The sequence below is a fragment of the Rutidosis leptorrhynchoides genome, chromosome 5 (genome assembly GCF_046630445.1).
Source record: "Rutidosis leptorrhynchoides isolate AG116_Rl617_1_P2 chromosome 5, CSIRO_AGI_Rlap_v1, whole genome shotgun sequence".
NCBI classification, from domain to species: Eukaryota; Viridiplantae; Streptophyta; class Magnoliopsida; order Asterales; family Asteraceae; genus Rutidosis; species Rutidosis leptorrhynchoides.
This window is the reverse complement of record NC_092337.1, coordinates 32,523,443-32,547,286: the sequence shown is the minus strand read 5'-3', so window position 1 is coordinate 32,547,286 and position 23,844 is coordinate 32,523,443. Positions and strand designations below refer to the sequence as shown.

At 33.8% G+C, this 23,844-nt stretch overlaps 3 protein-coding genes across 6 annotated transcripts; 2 read left to right on the top strand and 1 right to left on the bottom strand.

The window, feature by feature from the left end:
* The first annotated feature begins 4,058 nt into the window (after positions 1 to 4,058).
* On the top strand, positions 4,059 to 11,017 carry LOC139846554 (uncharacterized). Its single transcript, XM_071836033.1, has 20 exons — positions 4,059 to 4,170; positions 4,281 to 4,369; positions 4,481 to 4,590; positions 4,679 to 4,733; positions 4,833 to 4,921; positions 5,009 to 5,075; positions 5,163 to 5,225; positions 5,387 to 5,545; positions 5,644 to 5,737; positions 5,816 to 5,895; positions 6,006 to 6,081; positions 6,219 to 6,262; positions 6,393 to 6,460; positions 6,706 to 6,791; positions 6,873 to 7,030; positions 7,446 to 8,694; positions 9,136 to 9,407; positions 9,628 to 9,807; positions 9,905 to 10,061; positions 10,725 to 11,017. Exons 1-20 carry the CDS (start codon positions 4,059 to 4,061, stop codon positions 11,015 to 11,017), a joined length of 3,501 nt encoding a protein of 1,166 aa, XP_071692134.1.
* A 796-nt stretch (positions 11,018 to 11,813) lies between these two features.
* Positions 11,814 to 12,497, top strand: LOC139850268 (protein CHLORORESPIRATORY REDUCTION 41, chloroplastic). Its single transcript, XM_071839853.1, has one exon. It carries the CDS (start codon positions 11,844 to 11,846, stop codon positions 12,432 to 12,434), a length of 591 nt encoding a protein of 196 aa, XP_071695954.1. The 5' UTR covers positions 11,814 to 11,843; the 3' UTR covers positions 12,435 to 12,497.
* Positions 12,498 to 14,222: 1,725 nt separating this feature from the next.
* On the bottom strand, positions 14,223 to 22,669 carry LOC139846763 (pentatricopeptide repeat-containing protein At4g04790, mitochondrial-like). Of its 4 annotated transcripts, none has more exons than XR_011759166.1 (17): positions 22,403 to 22,669; positions 22,232 to 22,276; positions 21,286 to 21,888; positions 21,019 to 21,198; positions 20,820 to 20,884; positions 20,313 to 20,420; positions 20,025 to 20,138; positions 19,832 to 19,927; positions 19,620 to 19,718; positions 18,987 to 19,106; positions 18,775 to 18,879; positions 18,492 to 18,656; positions 18,290 to 18,417; positions 17,898 to 17,976; positions 15,650 to 15,867; positions 14,734 to 15,022; positions 14,223 to 14,659 (listed from the first exon to the last, which is right to left on the bottom strand). XR_011759166.1 is itself a non-coding variant. In XM_071836277.1 (17 exons), exons 1-16 carry the CDS (start codon positions 22,656 to 22,658, stop codon positions 14,812 to 14,814), a joined length of 2,592 nt encoding a protein of 863 aa, XP_071692378.1. In that variant the 5' UTR covers positions 22,659 to 22,669; the 3' UTR covers positions 14,223 to 14,672; positions 14,801 to 14,811. The 4 variants fall into 4 exon arrangements, 3 of the variants coding, with proteins under 3 accessions (XP_071692378.1, XP_071692377.1, XP_071692376.1); XM_071836277.1 differs by having other exon boundaries at positions 14,223 to 14,672; positions 14,801 to 15,022; XM_071836276.1 differs by having other exon boundaries at positions 14,801 to 15,022.
* Between the last annotated feature and the right edge of the window lie 1,175 nt (positions 22,670 to 23,844).

The following is a 23,844-nucleotide window of genomic DNA, read 5'->3' as shown; positions in this document are numbered from 1 at the left end:
GGAGACAGAAATATTACGGGATATAATAATTGGAGAGAAGGCTTAAAACAGATATATAGGCAACGGAGCCATGGTTAAGGGTGTTAGCGGGTTTACAAAGGGTCTCCAGTTCGATCCCTGCTAGTGGCAGGAAACTTTTTTTTAGGCCTTTTAAGAGGTAGTTCTTCCAATTATTATTATTGTTTTATTATTATTATTATTATTATTATTATTAGTTATGGTTATCATGTTGATTATTATTATGGATATTATGATTTATATTAATATAGTTCACATTATTATCCATTATATAAGTAGTATAATTATTATTATTATCATTAATCTGATTAATATTATTATTATTATTGTGGTTACTAGTATTATCATTAAGTATTGTGGTTATTATTATTTTTACTATAAAAAATATTAGTTATCAATTATTATCATTAACATGAGTACAATTACACTTATGATTATTATTATTATTATTGTTATTACTAATTACTAACATTATTATCAAAACTACACCAGCAGTAAAAATTATTATTTTAGTTATTATTATTATCAGTAGAATTATTTTAGTATTATTATCAATATTATTAAGATTATTATTATTATCAAAGTTTTCAAAAATAAGTAGGATTGTTATATTAACAGTATTATTTTATTTGATATTATCAGTTCCAATTTTATTAAAAATCTATCAACCTTGAAATTTCATTTTTATTAAAACTAACATTTTCATTAATATCATTAATGTTACTAATGTCATTATTTTAGTATTATCATTAACTTAACAAACAAATGATATTATATAAAATATATTCAATACACATAACATAACAAAAATTTAATATATTTATATATACAAGATAAATATAAGAAACATATATGTCTTATCAAAATAAAAGGATATAATTAATAAAATTTATATTTGTTCGATTACAATTATGTATATTAATAAATATACAAATGATATAGGTTCGTGAATCTGAGGCCAACCCTGCATTGTTCAATGTCGCCATATGTATTTTTACTACAAAATACATTATTGTGAGTTTCATTATTCCCTTTTTATATACATTTTGGGCTGAGAATACATGCGCAACTTTTATAACTGTTTTTCGAAATAGACACAAGTAATCGAAACTACATTATATGGTTGAATGATCGAAGTCGAATATGCCCCTTTTTATTAAGTCTGGTAATCTAAGAATTAGGGAACAGACACCCTAATTGACGCGAACTCTAAAGATAGATCTATCGGGCCCAACAAGCCCCATCCAAAGTACCGGATGCTTTAGTACTTCGAAATTTATATCATGTCCGAAGGAGGATCCCGGAATGATGGGGATATTCTTATATGCATATTGTGAATGTCGGTTACCAGGTGTTCAATCCATATGAATGATATCTTTGTCTCTATGCATGGGACGTATGTTTATGAGAAATGGAAATATGAAATCTTGTGGTCTATTAAAATTATAAAATGATTATTTATGTTAAACTAATGAACTCACCAACCTTTTGGTTGACACTTGAAAGCATGTTTATTCTCAGGTATGCAATAAATCTTCCGTTGTGCATTTGCTCATTTTAAGGACATTACTTGGAGTCATTCATGGCATATTTCAAAAGACGTTGCATTCGAGTCGTCGAGTTCATCAAGATTATTATTAAGTCAATTATAGTTGGATATATTATGAAATGGTATGCATGTCGTCAACTTTCGTTGTAAAGAAAGATTTTCTTTTAAAATCGAATGCAATGTTTGTAAAATGTATCATATAGAGGTCAAGTACTTCACGATGTAACCAACTGTTGTGAAGCGTTTTAATCGATATGGACTTCGTCCGGATGGATTAGGACGGGTCCTTTCATTCGTGTTGACTTTTTAGCATGTTTTATTCTCAGGTCCTTAGACTGCTTCCGCTGTGATGTGCTTGTTGCCTGCATGGAGTCTCTCATGCTTTATACAAAGTTTATTGCATTCAAAATAAAACTGCGTTGTGTAATAAATAATTGGACTGTGATGTCAACCTGTAAATTAAAGACTTATGTATTTTGGGGTTTTGCTTATACCTAAGTACTCGCCCACATGTTTATAACTTTCTATGTTTAGAAAGTCACTTATTTTAATGAATGCAATATTTTATCAAAACGTATCATATAGAGGTCAAAACCTCACTGTGGAATCAATGATTAACGTGCCGCGTCAATAGCGATTTTGACGGGTCGTTACACGAGGTCACTAATCCATATTTTTTATGATTGTTTCCAGTACATATCCAACACACGGGTGAGGGGGAGATTGATTCTAGCGTCACCGTGAGTTGATTACCGAAGCATATAATGGAATAGAGCAAGACACTCCAGGCGAATCAAACAAGGCTTATGTTGAACTGAGTTCATGTCAGGCGAACCAAACAAGATTCAAGATCGAACTAGGTTCATGTCGGGCGAACCAAACAAGGTTCAAGTGGAGCTGGGTTCATGTCAGGAAACTTAAATACTTCTGGCGAACCAAATAACGTTCACGTTGAACTGGGTTCATGTCAGGAAAAGGAAACTCAAATATTCTAACCGAACCAAACAAGGTTTAAGAATGAACTGGGTTCATGTTGGAATCTGAATATTCCTAGGCGAATCAATAAAGGTCTAAGTTGGACTGGGTTCATGTCTAAAAAATGAATACTCCTTGACGAACTAGTAAAGATTCAAGATTGAACTGGGTTCATGTCGGGAGCTTGATGATCGAGGCAAATCAAAGAAGTTCAGGTCGGGAATCGACTGAACAAGATTGAAGACTAGCTTGCAACTAGTCCCAGAAAATTAGTCGACAGAAGACCCCTCAACGATGTATTGGGCAAGTTGAATTGTGGAAATCCCACTATTCAACTTGAGGGGGAGCGTTAGAAAATAAAAAAGGAAATAAAAGAGTTGTGTCCTCCGACGGCTAGTTTTCAAACAAGACTAAAATAGTTACAACCTTTATTTTGTAGTATTCTCATAAAAGGCTCCATGCCTAAATTAGAATTAGCCGTTTGATGCATTGTAGTATAAATAGCTAGCTTTGTCAATTGTAACAAAACAAACAAAGCAACTAATTCAAAATGTACTCCTCAAAGTTTATAGTCTTCTTTTAATTCATAATAAATTCAATGATAATGAATTCGTTTACTTTTCCGCATATCAAATCTTAACACAGTTGACCAATACTATACACATTTAACAATATTTTGCCACCCATGTTTCTTCATTTCATATCAACCACATGGTAATCACGTGTTATTCAACTTCCATATAAGACAATTCACACAAACAGATACAAAATTCCGATTAATCGATTAGAAGCTTATTTCACTACTTTGAATATGGTATAAACTCTTTTTTTTTTTTTTTTCTTTTTCTTAATGGCAGTACGCGATCACTCGGCGGGACTTGTACTACAAACGCGTTCATCTCCCACAGTTACATAACCCGCCCCGACTGCTACCCAGAAAGAAACTCGGCTCAATCTGAGGGCATGAGCGGTAAAACTCCCTCCTCCACTGTCTCGCAACGCGATGTGTGAAAAGCACCATTAGGTGAAATTCAAAAGTTAAAGAGAAAACCTTGTGTGCAGACACATCCGATATCTTTTATTCTAAATTTTCAACTTGACGTGCGAAACCGTTAAATTTTATTAAGTTAGCGTAAATCACAAATGGCGATAAAACATAACACACCTTTTAAAGTTTATTTTTTGTCCTCAAAGTTGTGTAAAGTAAACCAACTTTTACGTAAAAACGACGTTTTATTCGCGATCTCTAACTTTTTAATGCAAAGTTCCTTGATGAATAAATATAAATATAAATATAAAAAATAAAATGAAATGAAAACACATTCACATTCCCCTGAGATCCCATAACAAAACCCAACCGTCAACCGACTCACTCCCCTTATCCTCACCGTCACCGTCACCGTGAACGTTGCTCTAATTTTCACGTTCAAATTTCCCGGTGACATCGCCAACGGTTGTTTTGTTTTATTTATATTTAAATATAAATATATAAAATACATAACAATATAATAAAAATATGGAATCAATAATGGCTAGGGCACTGGAATACACACTCAAATACTGGCTTAAATCTTTCTCCAGAGATCAATTCAAGTTACAAGGACGCACTTGCCAGCTCTCTAATTTAGGTTTCTATTCACTCTTTTACGTAATTATTATAATTATCATAAATTATAAATATTCAATCAAATGTATTAACAAAACCTGTATTAAAATGCTGAATTTGAATTTTTGATAGATATAAGTGGTGAAGCTTTGCACACAAGTCTCGGATTACCGCCTGCTTTAACCGTTAGCATGGCTAAAGCTGACAAGTTAGACATTGTGGTGAGCAATTAACCTAATGTTTAGGTTAACTGATGCAATCTTTGTGACTTGTGTAGTTGCGTATAATTTCGTGTATTTTTTTATATGACGTGATTGACTGTTTTTACGAAGCTTCCTTATTTGAGCAATGTACAACTCGAGCCGATTGTTCTGCAAATCGATAAGCTCGATGTAGTGTTAGAGGAGAATGATGATTTAGATTCGCGTAGGCGCACCAGCAGGTGATCTTTTATTTTGTAAACAATTGTTGATCAAGCTGAAATAGTAATACAAACTATTGAATTATATATTTGTTCTTGTTACTGAAAGTGCACAAGCGGCTTCCAATTCGTCAAAAGGTAGTGGATACGGATTTGCTGAGAAGGTTAGTTGTTGTACAGTCATTAGTCGCAATTACTTAGTTAAATAACACCTGTATGAATGTATTACAAAGAACTTACAACGGTGATTTTGTTTTTATTAGATTGCTGATGGAATGACATTAGAAATACAGACTGTAAATATATTACTCGAGACTCATGGTGGTGGCAGACATGATCAAGGTTCAACTTGGTGAGTTTAATGATTTGTATTTGCTTGTTTATATCTGCTTACACCATGTTGTTAATTTAGTTTGCTTTATGTGTTAATGATACCCAGGGCATCACCAATGGCGTCTATCACTATTCGTAATCTTGTTTTGTACACCACAAATGAAAGCTGGCAGGTCATTTTTTACATCAGTATTTAATTGATTACATTTTTTTTACTTGTTCTATTGATTCTGAATTATTTTGGCAATTTCATGTGACAGGTTGTAAACCTTAAGGCAGCAAGGGACTTCTCAAGCAAAAAAAATTTTATTTATGTTTTCAGAGTAAATTTACCTTAGTTTTTTTTTTTTTTTTTTTTAACTTCTAAATGATGGTTTATTATGTGTGTTCTTACTACATTGTATGATGTTATCTGTTTACACAAGTGCATGCATATGTATGATTCTTATATTGATTTCATTTTTTTTTTATTTTGAATTACCAGAAGCTTGAATGGGAGTATCTATGTATCGATCTTCTGCCTCATCCTGATATGCTTGCAGATAATTCTGATGAGGGTTCTAGCCAAAAAGATGATGATGGTGCAAAACGAGTATTCTTTGGTGGTCAACGTTTTATCGATAGAATATCTGGAGAGGCTTATGTAACACAATGTTAACCCTCATAAGACTTCATTTCCTACACACATCGCACTTTTATATTATTAAACGTGCCTTAATAGTATCCATTTTATATAAGCAGATTACAATACAGAGGACATATCTTAATATACCACTAGGTCTGGAAGTTCAAGTGCATATTACAGAAGCCATTTGCCCATCATTGAGTGAACCGGGTAAGTATAAAATGACCCAAACCTATGGCATATTTTGCTCTGGTTTCACACTTTTGATAATATTAATAATATGAGCAGGACTTCGAGCCCTTCTTCGTTTCTTAACGGGATTGTATGTTTGTCTTAACAGAGAAGATGTGAATCCAAATGATCAACAGGTTAAAATTCCTATGTCATCCTTTTCGGGTTGCGGTACCTTTCTATTGCTATTTGCTTTGCTTGGCTAAAAAATAGTCTTTTTTTTTTTTTTTTTTTTTTTTTTTAGCAGCAATTAGCAGAAGCTGCAGGGAATACACTAGTCGCTTTTATGGTGGACCATATATTTCTTGGCATAAAAGATTCTGGTATGTGAAAGGAATTAGCTTTTTCAATTTCCTATTTCTAGACAATGATATTTGTATATATGGGTAAGATAATGCCTTTAAATAGTATGCTTAATCAAAAAAGTAGATCAATGGCAATGTGATTTCTGATTTTCCAGGGTTTCAGCTAGAACTTCTGATGCAGTCACTTCACTTTTCTCGGGTAAAACAAGAATACAAATATCAACATATTTATACTTTTTCTTTATCATGTTATTTACACTGTAATAAGTCTGCATAAGGATAGTTTGTGTCTGTTTCAGATTCAACTTAAGCTGTATTTAATCTTGCAGGCATGCGTCTCCGATGGAACACTTACCAAATACCTAACTCGGGTCATGGTTGGTGGACTAATTTTACGGTACTGTGCTTCACATTAATCGTTCACCTATTAAATTTTTTTACTACATACTGTTTGATATATGTGTTAGTTGAAATTACATAAAATTACTGGTTAGAATGACTAAAGTGAATATGGCAATCAGAACACATATAGTCATGTCATATAAGTTCAAACCTTGTGCTCATAGCTAATTTGTTTATCATTATCAAACTATGATATTTATATATTATATTTTATATATGATATGCGCTGATTAAATTCAGGGATACATTCGCTAGTCCACCATGCCCATTAGTACAACCTTCAATGCAGGATGTTGCAGAGGAATATTTACAGATTCCGGATTTTGGTATGTTTGCGCTGTATGTAATTCTTTGACCAATTTGCAAAAAAATAAAAAAATTGATGTTTTTGCGTTTACTTTGACTAGGCAAAAATTTCTGTCCTCCGATATATCCACTAGGTGATCAACAATGGAGAGTAGATAATCGTGTTCCACTCATGTCCCTTCATTCTCTCCGATTTATGCCCTCCCTCGCCCCGCCTTCATTCTCTTCACAAACTGTAATCGACTGCAAGCCACTTATGGTAAACATCATTTGATTAATCGTATAGTATTTGAAAATCATGTAAGGTGGCAAAATGGGCATGTCAGCGGATTGGGTTTGTTAAAAGCTTGGTCTAGTCGAGTTAACCCATAACACTTTTTGTCGTTTCCAATTAATATATTTTGTAACAAAAATATACTTTTACAATAATAGTGTAATTCTTTTATGTTAGATTTAACAGGTTATATATTCAAGCTACACAATGGACAACTTTTGAGTTTTGACCCATAAAACCTGTTCCTTTCTAGTCATTTCCCCCCCAAAAGTTGACCTTTTTAGCCCGTTAGACACTAAACATTAACCGAATTGACCCGTTTAATACTATATATGTCCAAATCTTGAAGTATTTCAAGTTTGTAACAATGTTAGTCCTGATATGACTCCATTTTTGCCAGATTCATCTTCAAGAAGAGTCTTGTCTAAGAATATCGTCTTTTTTAGCCGACGGAGTTTTAGTCGATGCTGGTGATACATTACTAGATAACTCCATCTACTCCTTTCAGTTGAATATCAAAAGATTAGATATCACTGCTCCAATGGAAGCTAGGACCCACGACAATAAAAACAGCCCGTTCAAAGGGGCCAGACTTCATATCGAGAACTTGTACTTTACCGAGTCACCTTTATTAAGACTCAGTCTTCTTAATTTGGACATGGATGCTGCTTGTTTCTGTATGTGGGAGGGTCAACCTATTGATGCCAGTCAAAAAAAATGGACAGCTGGCGCTTCGTTACTCGGCTTGTGTCTAGAAACTTCTAGTGATCCGACTGGTACTGGTTCTCGTTCAGAATCATGTAGGTGCGTTGAGATTAAAGGTATTTGTGTACAGGTGGCAATGGTGACGTCAGATGGAAGTCCAATAAGAGACATCCCGCCACCTGGCGGAGTTGTTAGAGTAGGAGCTGATTGTGAACAGTTTGTGTCCAATACTTCAGTTGATCAGTTGTTTTTTGTGTTAGATCTGTATGTGTATATCGATAACGTTAGTGATAAAATGGCTGATGTTGGAAAAAGTAAACGAATTAATACGGTGAAAACCGGTGATGATAGAAGTATTAGAGAAAAAGTCCCGGCTGATACTGCGATTAACATCGTACTTAAGAATCTGAAACTGATGTTTCTAGAAGCTTCTACAGAAAACATTCAAGGAACACCATTAGTTCAGTTTATTGGTGATGATTTATCGTTACAAGTTACTCATAGAACGTTAGGTGCTGCAATGGCTATATCGTCAACTTTACGTTGGGATCGAGTAGAAGTCAACTGTGAAGCCAATGGTGTTGTGCCAGCTGGCGGGCCTGAATTGAGATCTGTGTTTTGGGTGCAAAATAAGAAGAGTGTTAGATCAAATGGAAGTGTGGTTATGACTCCGTTTTTGAATTTAAGTGTTGTACATGTAGTTCCGTATGATGTACATGATACGCAGTGTCATAGTTTTCGTGTTTTGGCATGTGTTGCGGGTGTACGTCTTGCGGGAGGGATGAATTATAGCGAAGCGTTGCTTCATCGTTTCGGGATTTTAGGGCCAGATGGCAGGCCAGGGGCTGGACTTGTGAAAGGTTTACTACGTTTATCGTCTGGACCGTTGTCAAAACTATTCAAAGCATCACCTCCGTTTGTTGATGAGGGTAAAAAGAGTCAAAGTAAGCTACAGTATATGTCATATATATCTAATATGCTATGATTTTCACCAGAGGTGGCAATTTTGACCCAACTGTGCATGAATGGGTTAGTTTTGAGCCGTGTTTAATTTCAAACGGGTCAAATAAGTATAGATACAATGCAAACGTGTCAAATGGGCTGAAATTCGTCCAAAGTTTACATTTCAAGATTTGTGTAATTATTCTAATAAATCTTTTACAATTTCTAATCATTAGTTAAAGCATTTGTCTTTTACTTTAAAAAAAAAAAAAAAATTGGACGATTTGGTTTACGGACCAACCCAACCAGACCTAGTTCGACACTTATAAAAATGACTCTTTTTGACATCAGACCAACTCTAGCTTTTAAAATACTTCATATATCTATTAGTAGTATATAATATATATTTACTAATAAGGTTTTTATATTATATTTATATATAGATGAAAGCGTAGAGGATGAGAAGAATAGCAATTTATTGCAATTGGAGTCATCAAATGATGTGACTATAATACTAGAATTGAAAGATTGGCTATTTGCTCTCGAAAGCGCCGAAGAAATGGCGGAAAGTCATAGTTTTGATGATTCATATAAAGAAGAGTGTTCGTGGCACACGTCTTTTGGAAAGTTTAAATTAAAAGCGAATGGAAGCAAAAACGACGATGGAAAACGAAATTCTATATCAGCAAATGAGTATCCTATTGAATTAGTAAAGGTGCTATTTTACAATAATTTAGGATTTTAAGTTTTATTTAGCAGACGATTTTCAATGTTCAGCGTGCAAACCTTCTAGCCACATCTTCTCTACAGACATGGTTCCAGAAACCTTTAGGAAAAAAAAAAACATTTTGAAAAACAAACAGAACCTTACATGCATTTGCTACAGATACTGTAATTGTTAGCTAATAAATTTAAATTTTTTTATGTGGCTTTAGGTTAGTGTTGAAGGCTTGAAGGCTCTGAAACCCGAGCGAAAAGGAAATACGCCAACAAAAACAATTGAGCCGCACGGTGGGATAGACCTTGACATTGACGTAGTACCGTGTGTAGATAATGATGTTGATGGTATGATTACTTGGGCGGTGGAAAATCTTAAAATTTCTGCAAAACAACCGGTGAACTGAATACATTCTACCTTTTTTTTTTTTCATTGAGCAATAGTAATATATATCACTTATTAGTATGTATTTTGATAATTTCATATTGTTGCAGATTGAGGTGGTTGTACGAAAGGACGAACTGCAACATGTTTTTCACTTGTGCAGATTGGAAATTGATTCAATGGGAAGAATAACTGCCGGGATTCTTCGATTGTTGAAACTTGATGCATCAGTTGGTCAGGCAGCACTAGATCAACTAGGCCGTCTTGGTAATTTCTCTTTCTTTTTTACATTCATATAAAGAAAAGTGTAAAAGACGAAAATACCCTCATGTACAACGCATGTGATGCAACTCAACGGAAATTTTTTAACACCCATCGAGAACTTTCCTTTGAATATTTGCAAACCACAGTGACTGACCTTGTCAAAAAACGTTTAGAGACTGAACCTGTAATTTAGTACAAACCACATGGACTTTCCTTGTAATCTTGTCAAGAAAAATTTCTGCATGGATGTATCATGTATGTATTTGATGTAGGTAAGATAACTTTTTTTTTTTTTTTTTTGACATCAGTTTGGGATCACCAGGGGACTTAACCATCCACGCGTTCATCTCCTGTAGTTGCATAACCCGCCCCCAACTATTGCCCTGGAGGAAACCCGGACCAATCTGAGGGCATGGCCGGTAAAACCCTCCATCCCCTCCACCCCCACATTACCAGCTGAGCTACAACTCAATGTTGATGTAGGTAAGGTAACTAATCAAATGTATAGGTAAATAGCCATAAAAAATGAACAATTTGTTGAGAACCAGCTTACTTCACAATACTGTTTTTTCTGTTTTTAGTAAGGGAAATTGTGAATCATATATTGTGAGAAAATGAGAAATAATAATGTGAAAAAGTAGGCTCATGAAATATGAAAACTTGCAGGAAGTGATGGTTTTGAAGAGATATTTTCTCCACGAAAGCATCGAACTAGTATTGACCGTGTTCAATCTTGCCTTGCACCTCTTGATCATAACCAATCGTCTCCTGGTTCCGTGGATTCAACGTTAGCATCGCTTGAAGCGGCATTGTTAGATTCACAGTCTAATTGTGCAAATTTGTCTGCTGAATTAAGCAATTCAGATTCTTCCAATCCCAATGTTGATAATGTACAACAATTAGCCCAGAAACTAGAGACTATGCAAAGATTATTGACGAGGTTGCGCACTCAGGTATAACCTCGTACAATTATGTTCCAAATCTTGTATATTTGTAAAATCTCTACAATTAGTAATCGTATATTATTAAGCAAATGTGTAAAATTTGTAACTTTCGAGACCATACATGAGTTGTAATTGGTAAACACTTGATAAGTTGATACTTACATGCTGGCACGTGTGCATATATTATGTTTTATATTTTTCTAATATTTTATTTATAAGACAACACAATTATATTCCTCACATGATAACATTTTAAATTTACCAAGCTAGAATCATTACAAGTGCATTATGAATCAAGTTATAGCTCATTATTAAAGTCATAGCAGTCAAGGTTGCAAAATTCGCTACTCGAAGAGTAATCGAATCGACTATTTATACATCTAAATAAGAAATTTCAAACTTATATGTATAAATATAGGAAAAGATCATAAATGTAAACATAAACTATGACGTAATTGTCTAAAAGCATAAATAATAATCGTTCATTTGTTTAAAAACTCTAAAATTCTACTTCAAATTAAAATTAAAATGCTGATAAATTTTGACTTTAACCAATAAATCAGACTTGAACGATTAATTGATGTTGACTGATTAATTAAACAAATTTTTTAAAAGCGTCTCAGCATTATCTTAAAAACTAGTAATCGGGGTTTTTTACGAAAGTGATCGTAGTATTACAATTTCAAATATATTCAAAATAAAATAAAACAGTAATCTGTCATCAATTTAAATAAAAATAAATAAATAGATTATTTTGGCGGGTAGTATAAAACGAATGAGATAGAAAAAATAAATGAAAATAATAAGGCTTATCTTCATTTACATCACTTGGTGCTCATCCATGGCTTCCTCTACCATTTTCCATTTCTACCCTTTGAAAACCTCCATAAACCCATCATTACCTCACAAACCAACCGCCATAAACTGCACTTCAAATCAGCCACAAGACTTTCCTTCACCAGATTCCTCAACCACCACCAGCCAGGACACGTTCCCAATCGAAAAACGTCGAAAATCTGAGATCCTTCGAGACCGAAAATCCAAGTCAGGCTTAGTAAAACCCGAACCACCAAACTTTGAAATCGGATGGAAACGAACTGTCCCAATTCCACTAGACAAACCTACAGGCTATGTTATTATGGATTATTTGGAAAAACTTGAGGATTTAATGAGTAAAGAGTACGGATCGACTGCTTTATTGGAAAAAGTAGGCGAGATTGTGGCGCAAAGAGCGCGAGAAGAAGCGGAAGATTTACGAGAAGATGGAAAAGTTGAAGATAGAATGGTGACTGAACTTTTTAGGGTTTTGAAACTTATGGAAATGGATTTGGCAATGGTGAAAGCTGCTGTGAAAGAAGAGACTTTGAATGAAAGGATTCAACAAGCGAAAGCGAGGTGTCGTCAAGCTATACTTGTTGCTAATTCATTTTGATTACATTCTGTTCATCATTGATTGATTAGTTGTTAATCTTTTATCTTATGGTATATTGGAGTAGTAGTTATTTGTTATACATTGTTATAAGATATAATTGAGTTGGTAGACATAAGTTACATAACATAAACATAAAACCTCAGTTTTTGTTTAGTAATCAGTTTTTTTTTTTTTTTTTTTTTTTTTCCTTTCCTCTAAAGTACAACAAATGTTAAAACTTGCAAGAGGATCAAGAGTTCAAATGTAATAAGGATTCCTTGGCTTTTGGTTCGATTTAGCTTACTAAAAAAAACATACGAGGGTTGTGTTTTATCCTGATTGAGTCAAACCTGCAAGAGGATCAAGAGTTCAAATGTAATAAAGAGTACACTTTCATGGCGCGAGTCGGTTATAAACTTATAATTAATGGCGAGTCTAGTTAATGAGCAGGGGGTCCTATGACCCCACTAGCCTGATTTTTTTTTTTTTTACAAAGTACTCTTCAAATTATACATGACAACACCAAATTTTACTTTAGGACCACATATATTTTGAGGATTATATTATTTTTAAAGTAAACAACCGCCAAAGTACCCGTCAAAAATAGTTAGTTGTGAAAAAAATAATGACAGTATGACACCATTGACTTTTGATTCTGAATTCGCCACCGGTTATAATTTAATGATAACGGGACCACTTGACGAATCAAGATATCACCATACAGTAAAGGACATATGTGAGCTCATGACTTGAGGAATCGATAGAGTTCCAAACCTGCGACTACTTTGAAGATACCTCGAGTGACCAAATGCCGAAACCTTCATGTCACGTAAAGCCATAAATATTGTGTCCTGTATCTTAATTATAGAAGTTGGTGTTACGTTGTGAATACTTCCCAGCTTCTCACCATGTAACCTACATACTGAGAGCTCAACTGTTGCCAAATTCTGGCCAGGCAAGTTCAGTTGTAGTATATAACAGATAAGATGCATCATGCAAACATGGTGTGAAGTAAGATAAAAACTTATTGTGCTGCTAAAGGTGTAAATGTTGACCCATTTACGTATGAATGCATCAACATGGCTTGTGTTTTATAACGAATGTGTCAATGTGGATTGTGTTTTCTTAAATGGATCTAATAACTCTATGTAGAAGATAAACGGATCTTTAAGTTCCTTTAAATTAGTATTGTAGTATCATTGTGTTTTATCCAAGTCCACTCTCGTCTAGTTTTGATATACTTCGCTACAAATATAAAATGGACTATTGGTCTAGCAATATCAAGTTGTTCCTTATCATTAAGCTTATATAAGAGTGGACAAATACACAAATTATAAGAACTCGTTTCTACTATTTATGATAAGAAAGTTTCAAAGTGGCAAAAAAGGTAGCATATTGTTCTCGTTCCTATACATACATTTCAAACAATAAAAAGAGGAAAAAAGAGATACAAAATACCAAATTAATTAATTCTAATTATGATTTATATCATAGTGGATAGAAAAGGGTTAGAAACGATCATAACATAAACCAGTTACACCGCTAATATTCGAGTAAAAAAATGGTTAAACCGCTAATATCTGAGTAAAAAAAATCGCCCTTTCCAGGTACACCGCTAATATCATAAGATAAACCAGTTACACCGCTAATATTCGAGTAAAAAAATGGTTAAACTGCTAATATCTGACTTAAAAAAATCACCCTTTCCAGGTAGCCAGAAAGAAAAAAAAAATCCATAAAACCGTTTGATTATGGTTTTACACAACAGTGTCCACATGATGGGATTCACAAGGCTCTGTAACCAACCAATAAGGTGTATACATTTCTGTCATAAAAAATTAAAAATTCATTTCAGAATATAATAGACCGATCAGAATGAATAGGGTGGGTTAAGTTATCAGTTCACCTATCATTTCATAATTGATTAACTCATACTTGAGCAACTCTAACAGTGGTTTTTTCAACACCACAATACCTAATCTACCTATATTAGCTTTCATGAGACAGGTCAGTTATAATTTCCTCACCACAGAACCACTTGAAGGATCGATATATATCATCGTACAATCACGGACACAAGCAAGTGGCCTTGACGAATAGGTAGACCACCAAACTTGAAATTATTTTAAATGTGCCTCATCTGACCAATGCTAACAATCAGGTTGCGTGAATATCGTGTTCTATTGCTAAATTTATAGTTTACCCGCATGTTGGTGTCATGTCGCCAATGCTTCCCAACTTCTTACCTGTCACCACTTTCTGATCAGCCAAGTTCAGTTGTAGTTGACAAGTCAAAAAAGATCCAATAAGTTTTGCATACATGGTGTGTATAGAAACAGGTTCGAATTTTGACCCATTAACTTATGAATGGGTCAACTGGGACTTACAGACTGTTTCTTCATTCAGAGGTTTTTTTAGCCTTCTTCTTCCGTTTAGTTCTTTTCTTCTTCTTTTTTGGTTGGGTTTCCACCACAGAAGAAGAGGAATTGGCAAAAGTATCTCGACATGCTTTGAGGACAAAACGCACATGTGGGTCATCATCGGGTATGTTCTCTAACAAAATCTTGGCAGCTTTAAAGGCCCCTGAAGCCATAAGTGCCTGATACATCCTGCAATCACATATACATACATTACAGAGGCAAAATATATTAAACTGCCGTCGTTAGACAAACACAATGAAGGGATGAACAAAGGCACTAGAAGTTAAATCCTGGACCAATACAGGCACTTATTATATCCTATATCCTAAATTCCTAATAACAAATACTAAATTACAGTATTTGCCTAAAACCTGTGTCGATTGGGTAGCATACCTGTATTTTATCACCCAACAGGTCAATCACATTAAAAGATGGTCAAATGGGTTGACCCGGTAAAAAGTCACCTAAGCTGTTTTGAAATGCCATAAACCCCCCTGAATCATTTTATTGGAAATATTAGATAACTATCAAGCAATTTGATGACTATGATCTTATTTAATACTTTCATTATTCATATAATTAAACAAGAAACATGGTAGCTGGGTCATTTTAACCTCCATTATAAAAAAGCCATTTTGACCAGAGCCATTTTTGACAGGCTAATCAACCTGGCCTGAAAGCCCAAGTTGCCACCTCTTACACCAATGTCCCAATCCTAAGTAAACGACATGTGTGTCCTGGTTTTTCACTCGCTTACTTTGCATATAAAGAATACAAGTTGTCTATGCCCAAGTAAGAATATCTAATGCAACTAACCTTACGGAAGTTAACACATTATAAGGAAGGCCAGCTGCTGGATATTCTTTCCAAACTAAATAAGACCGTTGTAGATCTTTAGCACTAACACAAGCGCTTAGAAGAAAGTCTAGGCTTTTTCTTGATGGTCGAATCCCGATATCTTCTTTAATGACTTGAAGTAGATCCAACCCGAATTGCACATCGGTTGGTTCAATCTCCGCTATTTGGTAAAACACCTGTGGATTAACATGGTTTACAAACTGAATCAGAATTTGGCATTTGCATTTGATAATTAAGATATTTGATAAGAGAAAAATTAACAGGATATTTCTGATAGCTACTAGAGGTGGCAAGATGAGACGGGCGGGCAGTAAGGAAGACTACAGGTGACCTCCAGCTCGATTGACTCATTTGACTAGTTTCCTTTTTGGTTAAAACCTTTTGGTTTGTTGGCTTGAAATAAAACACAAAAACCAGCCCATTTTTTAGTAAATAATTTGAAACTACCATCTCTAACAATTACGATGAGATATTTAGGATGTGATTAAGATATAACAATATGAACAAAACTTTAATGGGTATATATATATATATATATATATATATATATATATATATATATATATATATATAGGGTCATAATTAATTAAGAGGGAAGCACTTTTTTGGGGGAAGGGGGAAGCAAATTTTATTTTTTTATTTTTTCGTTTTTTGAAAAAACTTTGTTCACGAACATTATAGATTAGATGAAAATATGAACATTTAAAAAAGACACTTTGTGATGAATGTCATTATTTTGGCGGTAAAACGCTCGAAGAAAAAAATAAAAACATTCAATGCATTGAATGTTTTGCTGCTGAGTTTATTTGCATCGTTTTGTTTTCATCTTGTGTGAAGTGTTTTTTTTTAATTTAGCCCGATTTAGAGTTTAGGGTTTAGGGTTTTCGGGTTTACTCCGTAAACCCTCAACCCTCAACCCTAAACCCTAAACTCTAAACCGTTCGTGTTAAAATATTCAATCTAAACCCTAATTTCTAAACCCTAAACCCTAATTTCTAAACCCAAAACCCTAATTTCTAAACCTTAATAGCTAAACCCTAATTTTTAACCCCCTAATTTCTAAACCCTAATTTCTGACCCCTTAAAAAAAACTCAGAATCAAAACATTCAATGCATTGAATGTTTTCATTTTTTTCTTCGAGCGTTTTACCGCCAAAATAATAACATTCATCACAAAGTGTCTTTTTTAAATGTTCATATTTTCATGTGATCTTGATGCCTGGAAAAAAAAATTTGAAAAAAACAAAAAAAAATTACTTCCCCCACTTCCCCCCAAAAAAGTGCTTCCCTCTTGATTAAATCTATATATATATATATATATATATATATATATATATATATATATATATATATATATATATATATATATATATATATAGGGGCAGGATCAATTGGGAAGTAACCAATCGGGGGGAAGCGGGGGGAAGCAAAAAAAAAAATCGTTTTTTGAAAAAACTTTGTTCATGAACATTATAGATTGGATGAAAATAAGAACATTTAGAAAAAACACTTCGTGATGAATGTTATTATTTTGGCGGGAAAACGATCGACAAAAATAACATTCAAGATAAGATAATATTGTTCGTGAAGAATGTTAACGTTTTTTTTTCATGTTTTGTGAAGTAAAATTTAGCCCGATTTAGAGTTTAGGGTTTAGGGTTTGGTGTTTTGGGTTTATTCAACTCTAAACCGTTCGTGTTAAAAACTCAATCCAAATCCTAAATCTAAACCCTAAACCCTAAATTTCTAAACCCTAATATCTAAACCCTATAAACCCTAATATCTAAACCCTAATGTCCAAACCCTAATATCTAAAACCTCAACATACGCTCGAAAAACACGATAATTGTTATATATTACTTCTTCGAGCGTTTTCCCGCCAAAATAAAAACATTTATCACAAAGTGTCTATACTAAATGTTCATATTTTCATCCCATCTATAATGTTCGTGAACAAAGTTTTTTCAAAAAACGAAAAAAAAAAAAAAAAAAAAAGTTTTTGCTTCCCCCCGCTTCCCGCCGCTTCCCCCCGATTGGTTAGTTCCCTCTTGATCCTACCACTATATATATATATATATATATATATATATATATATATATATATATATATATATATATGTGTATATATATATATATATATATATATATATATATATATATAGAGAGAGAGAGAGAGAGAGTGTGTGTGTGAGAGAGAGAGAGAGACCTCGTCAAAAACAACTTCTATGACCGCCTCATCAGTGCTGAACTTCTCCGTACGTTGCTTGAGTAGATCAACAGCCGAACTATTCAATTGTAAAATAGATGAGTGAAACATGTACATTAGAAGTGGAAAAATAGGCAGGTCAGGTCAAAAAGGGTAGTTTAAGTATGAGATGCAAGTGGAGACGAGTGACGGGTCAGGTTGACCCAAAACACTTTGTTCACCATATTCAAAGTAATGATAAAATTACATATAAATAATATAAGCATTAATAATTACACTTTGGGTGACTCAAACCCATTCGACCCATTTTCTTTTAACCTTTTACTCAACATATATTAATCAACAAATTTGAAATATACCCTTTTAAAAAGCACAAAGATAGACTAGCTTACTCTAAAAGCTTGTGCCGAACACAATACAAGATGATCCTGCCACATCCATCATCCCAAAGCTCTGAATTTTCTAATTGACTCAATAACTGAAGCAATCGATCTAGCTCACCTTCGGATTTAAGATGTTCCTAAAGATGTTTAAGAGTTTAAGTATATCTAAAAGAAAAGAAAAGAATAAACAATGATTACAACATTGTCTTACGATAAGACATATGATGGATTTTGGCTCCAAAGTTGCTTTTTCTTGTTTTATTTCATCATATACTTCCAGGGCATCTGCCATTTGGCCATTTGCAGCAAGTGCAGAAACAAGCACGCTTTTGATTTCAGTTCTGTTTTTGTCAGGTATATGATTGTCTGAGAGAACCTGCAAACAAATTAAAACTCTCAGTAACAAAAAAGTATAACAAATTAAAATAATTACCAGGTAACAGAAACATAAGTACATGTAAATAACAGCATGTGTTATAAAATTAATAGCTTACCTGTTTTGCCTTCTCGAATAACCCACAAGCTGCATATGCATTTATGTATGCCATGAATATGTGCTTCGTAGGTTGAACGTGTGCTTCACGCAGTTCTTCACGATACTGCATATGCATTTATGTAAACATCAGAAAAGAAATTTATAACCTTTATGATATCTTCTACATTAATTCATGTACTTTAATTTAGATAAGAACAAGAATTTGTTAACCTTTATGATATCTTCTTCGCTATTGCAATTGCCTATAATATAACTGAAAGTATGAGAATCTGGTGCGACCCCTGAAGCTTCCATTTGTTTGAGAACCATGAGTCCTTTATTATAGTTTTTCTGCAAATTGTGACATAAGGAACTTAACGAATAAGTAAATCAATCAAAATCGAGAAAAAAGAATATGCTACAAGCCCAACAATATAAAGCATATCCGCATACAATCATACTGATGTTGTATAAATTGATTATGCCTGATTTTATGGAATGATAATCGCCCCTCTATCTTGAATTTTCTATATATCAACTCACTATATTACAAATAAAAATAGAATTTTGTTCGAAAGCAGGACAAATAATAAGTAACTAGATGAATAGCTACAAACAGTTTATAGATATAGAACAACTGTTTCATGTTTGTATTTTATAAGGTCCTAAATTGGATTGTTTAGAGAATGTATACCATTATAATATCAAGGAGTTTCAATCATATTCGATACATTAAAAAGTAACACTATTTCTAAAAGACAAACACGCATTAAATTACATCCGGGGCCCACTTTGACCAGTTACCTGACTCATCCACTCGCCACATAAATTATAGTACAATTCTAGGATGAAAAAATAATTTACCTGTCTAAAGTATCCACCCATTATAGCATTGTACATGTTAGAAGAAGGCTTTTGGTTAAATTTCTCCACATCTTTTATCATTTCATATGCTCCATCAAACTACATATGAGAATCAAAGGTAATAAACACATTTTATATCAAAATGCTTACAATGCTGCTTCCGTGAGAAATAATCAACAGCAAAAAAAAAAAAAAAAAAAAAAACTACTTACATCCTTCAATTTCACCAACAAGCTTATCATAGTTGAGAAGGTTTCCAGGTTCGGCACAATTTTATGATCATTTATCATGATTTTAATGCGACGGACCTGCCATCAAAGAGCATAATGTTTGAATTATCATAAAAAAATGCTTGTAATTTATATACCAATCACCAATTAAGTAAACAGAGCCCAGACAACGTACCAAATTATACTCGCAGCTTGCATGACATGCTGTTAAAATGGAATTGATAGTGTTTATATGCACATCTAAGCCATCATTCAACAAGGAATCAACTAGATCAATGGCCAATTGTACCTGTCTCGAACAAGAACATAATTAACTATTAGAAATTTCAGGTAACCAATAATACAAGCAATAGCATTTGTTTGCATTTGAAGACAGTGATTACATGATATATTTGTTTACAGACAAAAAAAAAATGTTTGATTATACAAAAAGAGGTAGATAGAAGTTTAAGATTGTTCCCACCTCTAGGTAATCACAACAGGTTTTAATAAGCTTCTCATAAGCTATAGATGAAGATTCAATCTTCAACTCAGCTTGCAAACTTTTAAACTTCACAACAATATCTTCGGCCTTCAAATAAAGTAATCATGATCAACATATAGACATCAATAACGATCAAATATAAAAAAGTTGGTTCAACATGAATTTAAACTTCGAGCCACTATCAACATGTAACTACATATTCATAGACATGACGGTTCAAAGCAATGGATATTCTTGGACTAAGCATAACAGCAAAAACTATCATCTTGCAAATGGTGTTCATATAAATGTTGGGGAATAAAAAAAGGCTCCCAGATATACAATATTTATGTATAGAATGCACATTATATTATCTCAAGTAATGTAATATCATGAAATCTTAAAAAGAAAATCACCGTAATATAAACAGACATTGATAAACTTGCGATTCTAAACCAAATATAACAGTTACAAACTTACATTTACAATGGGTAGTTGGGTACTGACCTGTAGGTTTGGTATGCTCATTGCATAATCGTAAATTAATTTTAGTAGATGTTCCTCTCCATTCCCTGTATTTCAAAGCAAAAATACCAAAAAAGAAAAGAAAAATTCTTTCTCAAGTCATAATCCTAGATAATTCATAAGTCATAAATGTTAGATTTATATTTTAGAACAAATTCAATTTAATATTAAATGAATCAACCTTCGCTTTTGAGTTCTTGTATAAATTTCTTTGCATGGAACTCCAATTGAAGCCTTCCTAACGATTTGAAAATCCTTTCCATACTCTCCTTTGAGGAAACCTTTTTCACATCTATTTTTTCTAAAAGCATCGACACCTCTCCTTGCATATCCGCTTCCATTAAAGCTACCAAATAACTCTCTGCAACATCAAAAATGACATTAAGGTTCCTAATATAAAGATTATCCATATATTGCATATAGATGTTATTGGATATTAAAGACAAACCTATAAAGTTAGAATCTTTATTGTCACATGTATCTGCAATCAAGTTTTGTATCTTATCTTCATCGCCTACTCTTATCCATAAAAGCATCTCATAGTACGCCAATCTTTTAAGAGACTTGGGATTTTCTTTCTTAATGCTATCACAGAAAAAGTGAAATTCTTCAACCATGCCCATGTCAACAAGAAACATAAGAAATGGACCATAAGTTACTTCACCAATTTCAAAACCGCGCTCCCTCATAGTTTCAAAAACCATATAAGCCCTATGGAACTCTTCTAATGCAACATCCTCATCGTCTGTATCCCTAGCCCGCTGTATGCAAATTTCTATCATTGCATTAAACTCCTTTAAACCCGTTTCACGGTGCAATTTACCAAAAACTTGTATAGTACCATTTGCCCCAAGTTTTTGTGTGCACATTTTAACTAAACGCCCAAACCGGTTTCCCTGCGTAGACTTGAACGTCCAGTCTTGCTTCCTATCCCGGGATCGTTCTTTTCGACCAATCGACATATTCACATGGCTTGCAACTTCCAACCATGGTATTTCCAACAACTGTACCGTATCGTCCTTTACTAACTCTCCTAAATCATCTGCATCTTCTGCAAATTTACAAAAACGATTCACATAAATATAAAGAACATTAATCAAGCTACCGTATGAACAAAATGTTCAATAGCACAGTAAAATGTAGCTCAACTCAACTTATAACCATTCATAATAGCAATCTGTAGCTCAATCAAACTTAACAATTTCATATTACTTGTAGCTCAATGTAACTTCTAAAATTGTTAATTACTACATATAACCATCAATAGCAGTGATTAGCTTCTAAATTTCTTATTACTACAGATTAACCATTTTTAACTGTAATCTGTAGCTCAATTCACTAATACATACATACATCATATATATGAAAAGCACGTAGTTATACGAAACACGTACCGCACATTATCGTACTAAGTTGTGCACTAAGCGCTCTCGCTGACTCTGCAAAACAACAAGCAAACATCAATATTAGGTAAACCCTAGCAAAATGCAGGTACATCACATCATACTATACATACATCATTTCTGTAAGTATATATATTATATATAAATAATAAAATTGCGTACCGGAAAGTGAGCTGGAAGTATCGACTCTATTGCTATCAAGTGCTAATACGCTCGGAAGTTTAGATGATGAAGGTTTTTTTGAATTCGAGGATTTAGGAGATGAAGTAACGGCGTTTTTCAATTGGACATATGATTTTAGGTTTGTTTCTTGACCGGCGGAGGTGGCGGAGGTGCGGGTTAGGGTTTGGGAGGTGCGATCGGAGTATCTGGTGACGGAATTTATTAGTTTGGCGAGGGTTTTGGTTTTGGCGGACATTTGACCGTACAATGAAGAGATTGGGGCAGTCGTATTTTAACCCAAACGGTAGTTAACTACTGGGAGTTTTATTTCTTTGCAAAATTAAATTAAAACTACTCCGTAAAACGATTCCACGCATAAGTTCCATATATGACCCAACAATATGATCCAACGCTCATCATTTCAATACAAGCTAGAGTTAAACAAATGTGAATAACTAATAATCAAAACCGTTGAAGATACTAAACCCTAATTTTTCTTGTGAGACGGCTAAAAACACTATGTAAGAGGCAATGCAAGAGTGAACCGTCCAAACGGCTTACCAACTCAATGAAAACTCGAGCAACCGTGTCATCATCGTATATTAAATAACAAAATACCTCCGAATTTCTTAAATCTACTAAGAAAATAAAATCTGATACAAATAGTCAACCGACCCCGAACCTCCTTACCATCTAAAAAATCACCGGAAATCACCACCACAACCCATAGACCGTCGTCGAAGAACCCAAGAGCACCTATCTCGAAACCAAAGACAGACTCCACCAACCATAAAAAAAGCCACGTGATAGTGACCAACCTCCTTGAAAATCTGGTGGCCTGAAAACACGACAAAGACCTGCAGTACAACCGTCAATCTCCACCAAAAAGAGACTAACGTCGAGTTGGATGGAGTGAGCGGCGCATTTAGCGAGCGACTCAAATTCAACATAAACACCACTCCACCCCTCACCAACAACCCATAAATTTACGACCATTTTTTTAGACTAGTATGCATCTAATGTCCTTATAGAACTCCCATAGCGTATAAATTGATAATGAAATCAAATTATTGTTGTTGTTTATGTCATCTGTGTTCTAATGTGGTAAAGTAAATTGATGTTAAGTGGATCAAAGTAAATACATTTGTCTTTATTACGTTATCAAGTTTATGATCGATATAGATTGATTGGTAAGAGGTTAAGTTTATTGTTTTGTTGAGGGCGAGAGTGTAAAAATCTTGGATAGATAATATTGGGTTTGAAGTATGTAAGCTTAACCAAATTAAGAGTGATGGTATAATTAGCCTTAGTACGACGTTAAACAACATCGACAACATCTTGGTCTGTTGTAGGCAAGGTAGCAAAATTCGCTATTCGGGGATTAATCGGTCTGGACTTTGGAAGGATTCATCGGTGATTCGGGGATTAATAGGAGATTAATC

Excerpts from the sequence above, each read along its gene's own strand:
- LOC139846554 (XM_071836033.1), top strand. The coding sequence starts at position 4,059 with ATGGAATCAATAATGGCTAGGGCACTGGAATACACACTCAAATACTGG. Across the intron at positions 4,591-4,678 it reads TCGCGTAGGCGCACCAGCAG|TGCACAAGCGGCTTCCAATT; the intron begins GTGATCTTTTAT and ends TGTTACTGAAAG. Across the intron at positions 9,808-9,904 it reads AAATTTCTGCAAAACAACCG|ATTGAGGTGGTTGTACGAAA; the intron begins GTGAACTGAATA and ends ATATTGTTGCAG.
- LOC139850268 (XM_071839853.1), top strand. The coding sequence starts at position 11,844 with ATGGCTTCCTCTACCATTTTCCATTTCTACCCTTTGAAAACCTCCATA.
- LOC139846763 (XM_071836275.1), bottom strand. The coding sequence starts at position 22,658 with ATGTCCGCCAAAACCAAAACCCTCGCCAAACTAATAAATTCCGTCACC. Across the intron at positions 20,421-20,819 it reads TGAGCATACCAAACCTACAG|GCCGAAGATATTGTTGTGAA; the intron begins GTCAGTACCCAA and ends CTTTATTTGAAG. Across the intron at positions 19,928-20,024 it reads CAAGCTGCGAGTATAATTTG|GTCCGTCGCATTAAAATCAT; the intron begins GTACGTTGTCTG and ends CTTTGATGGCAG.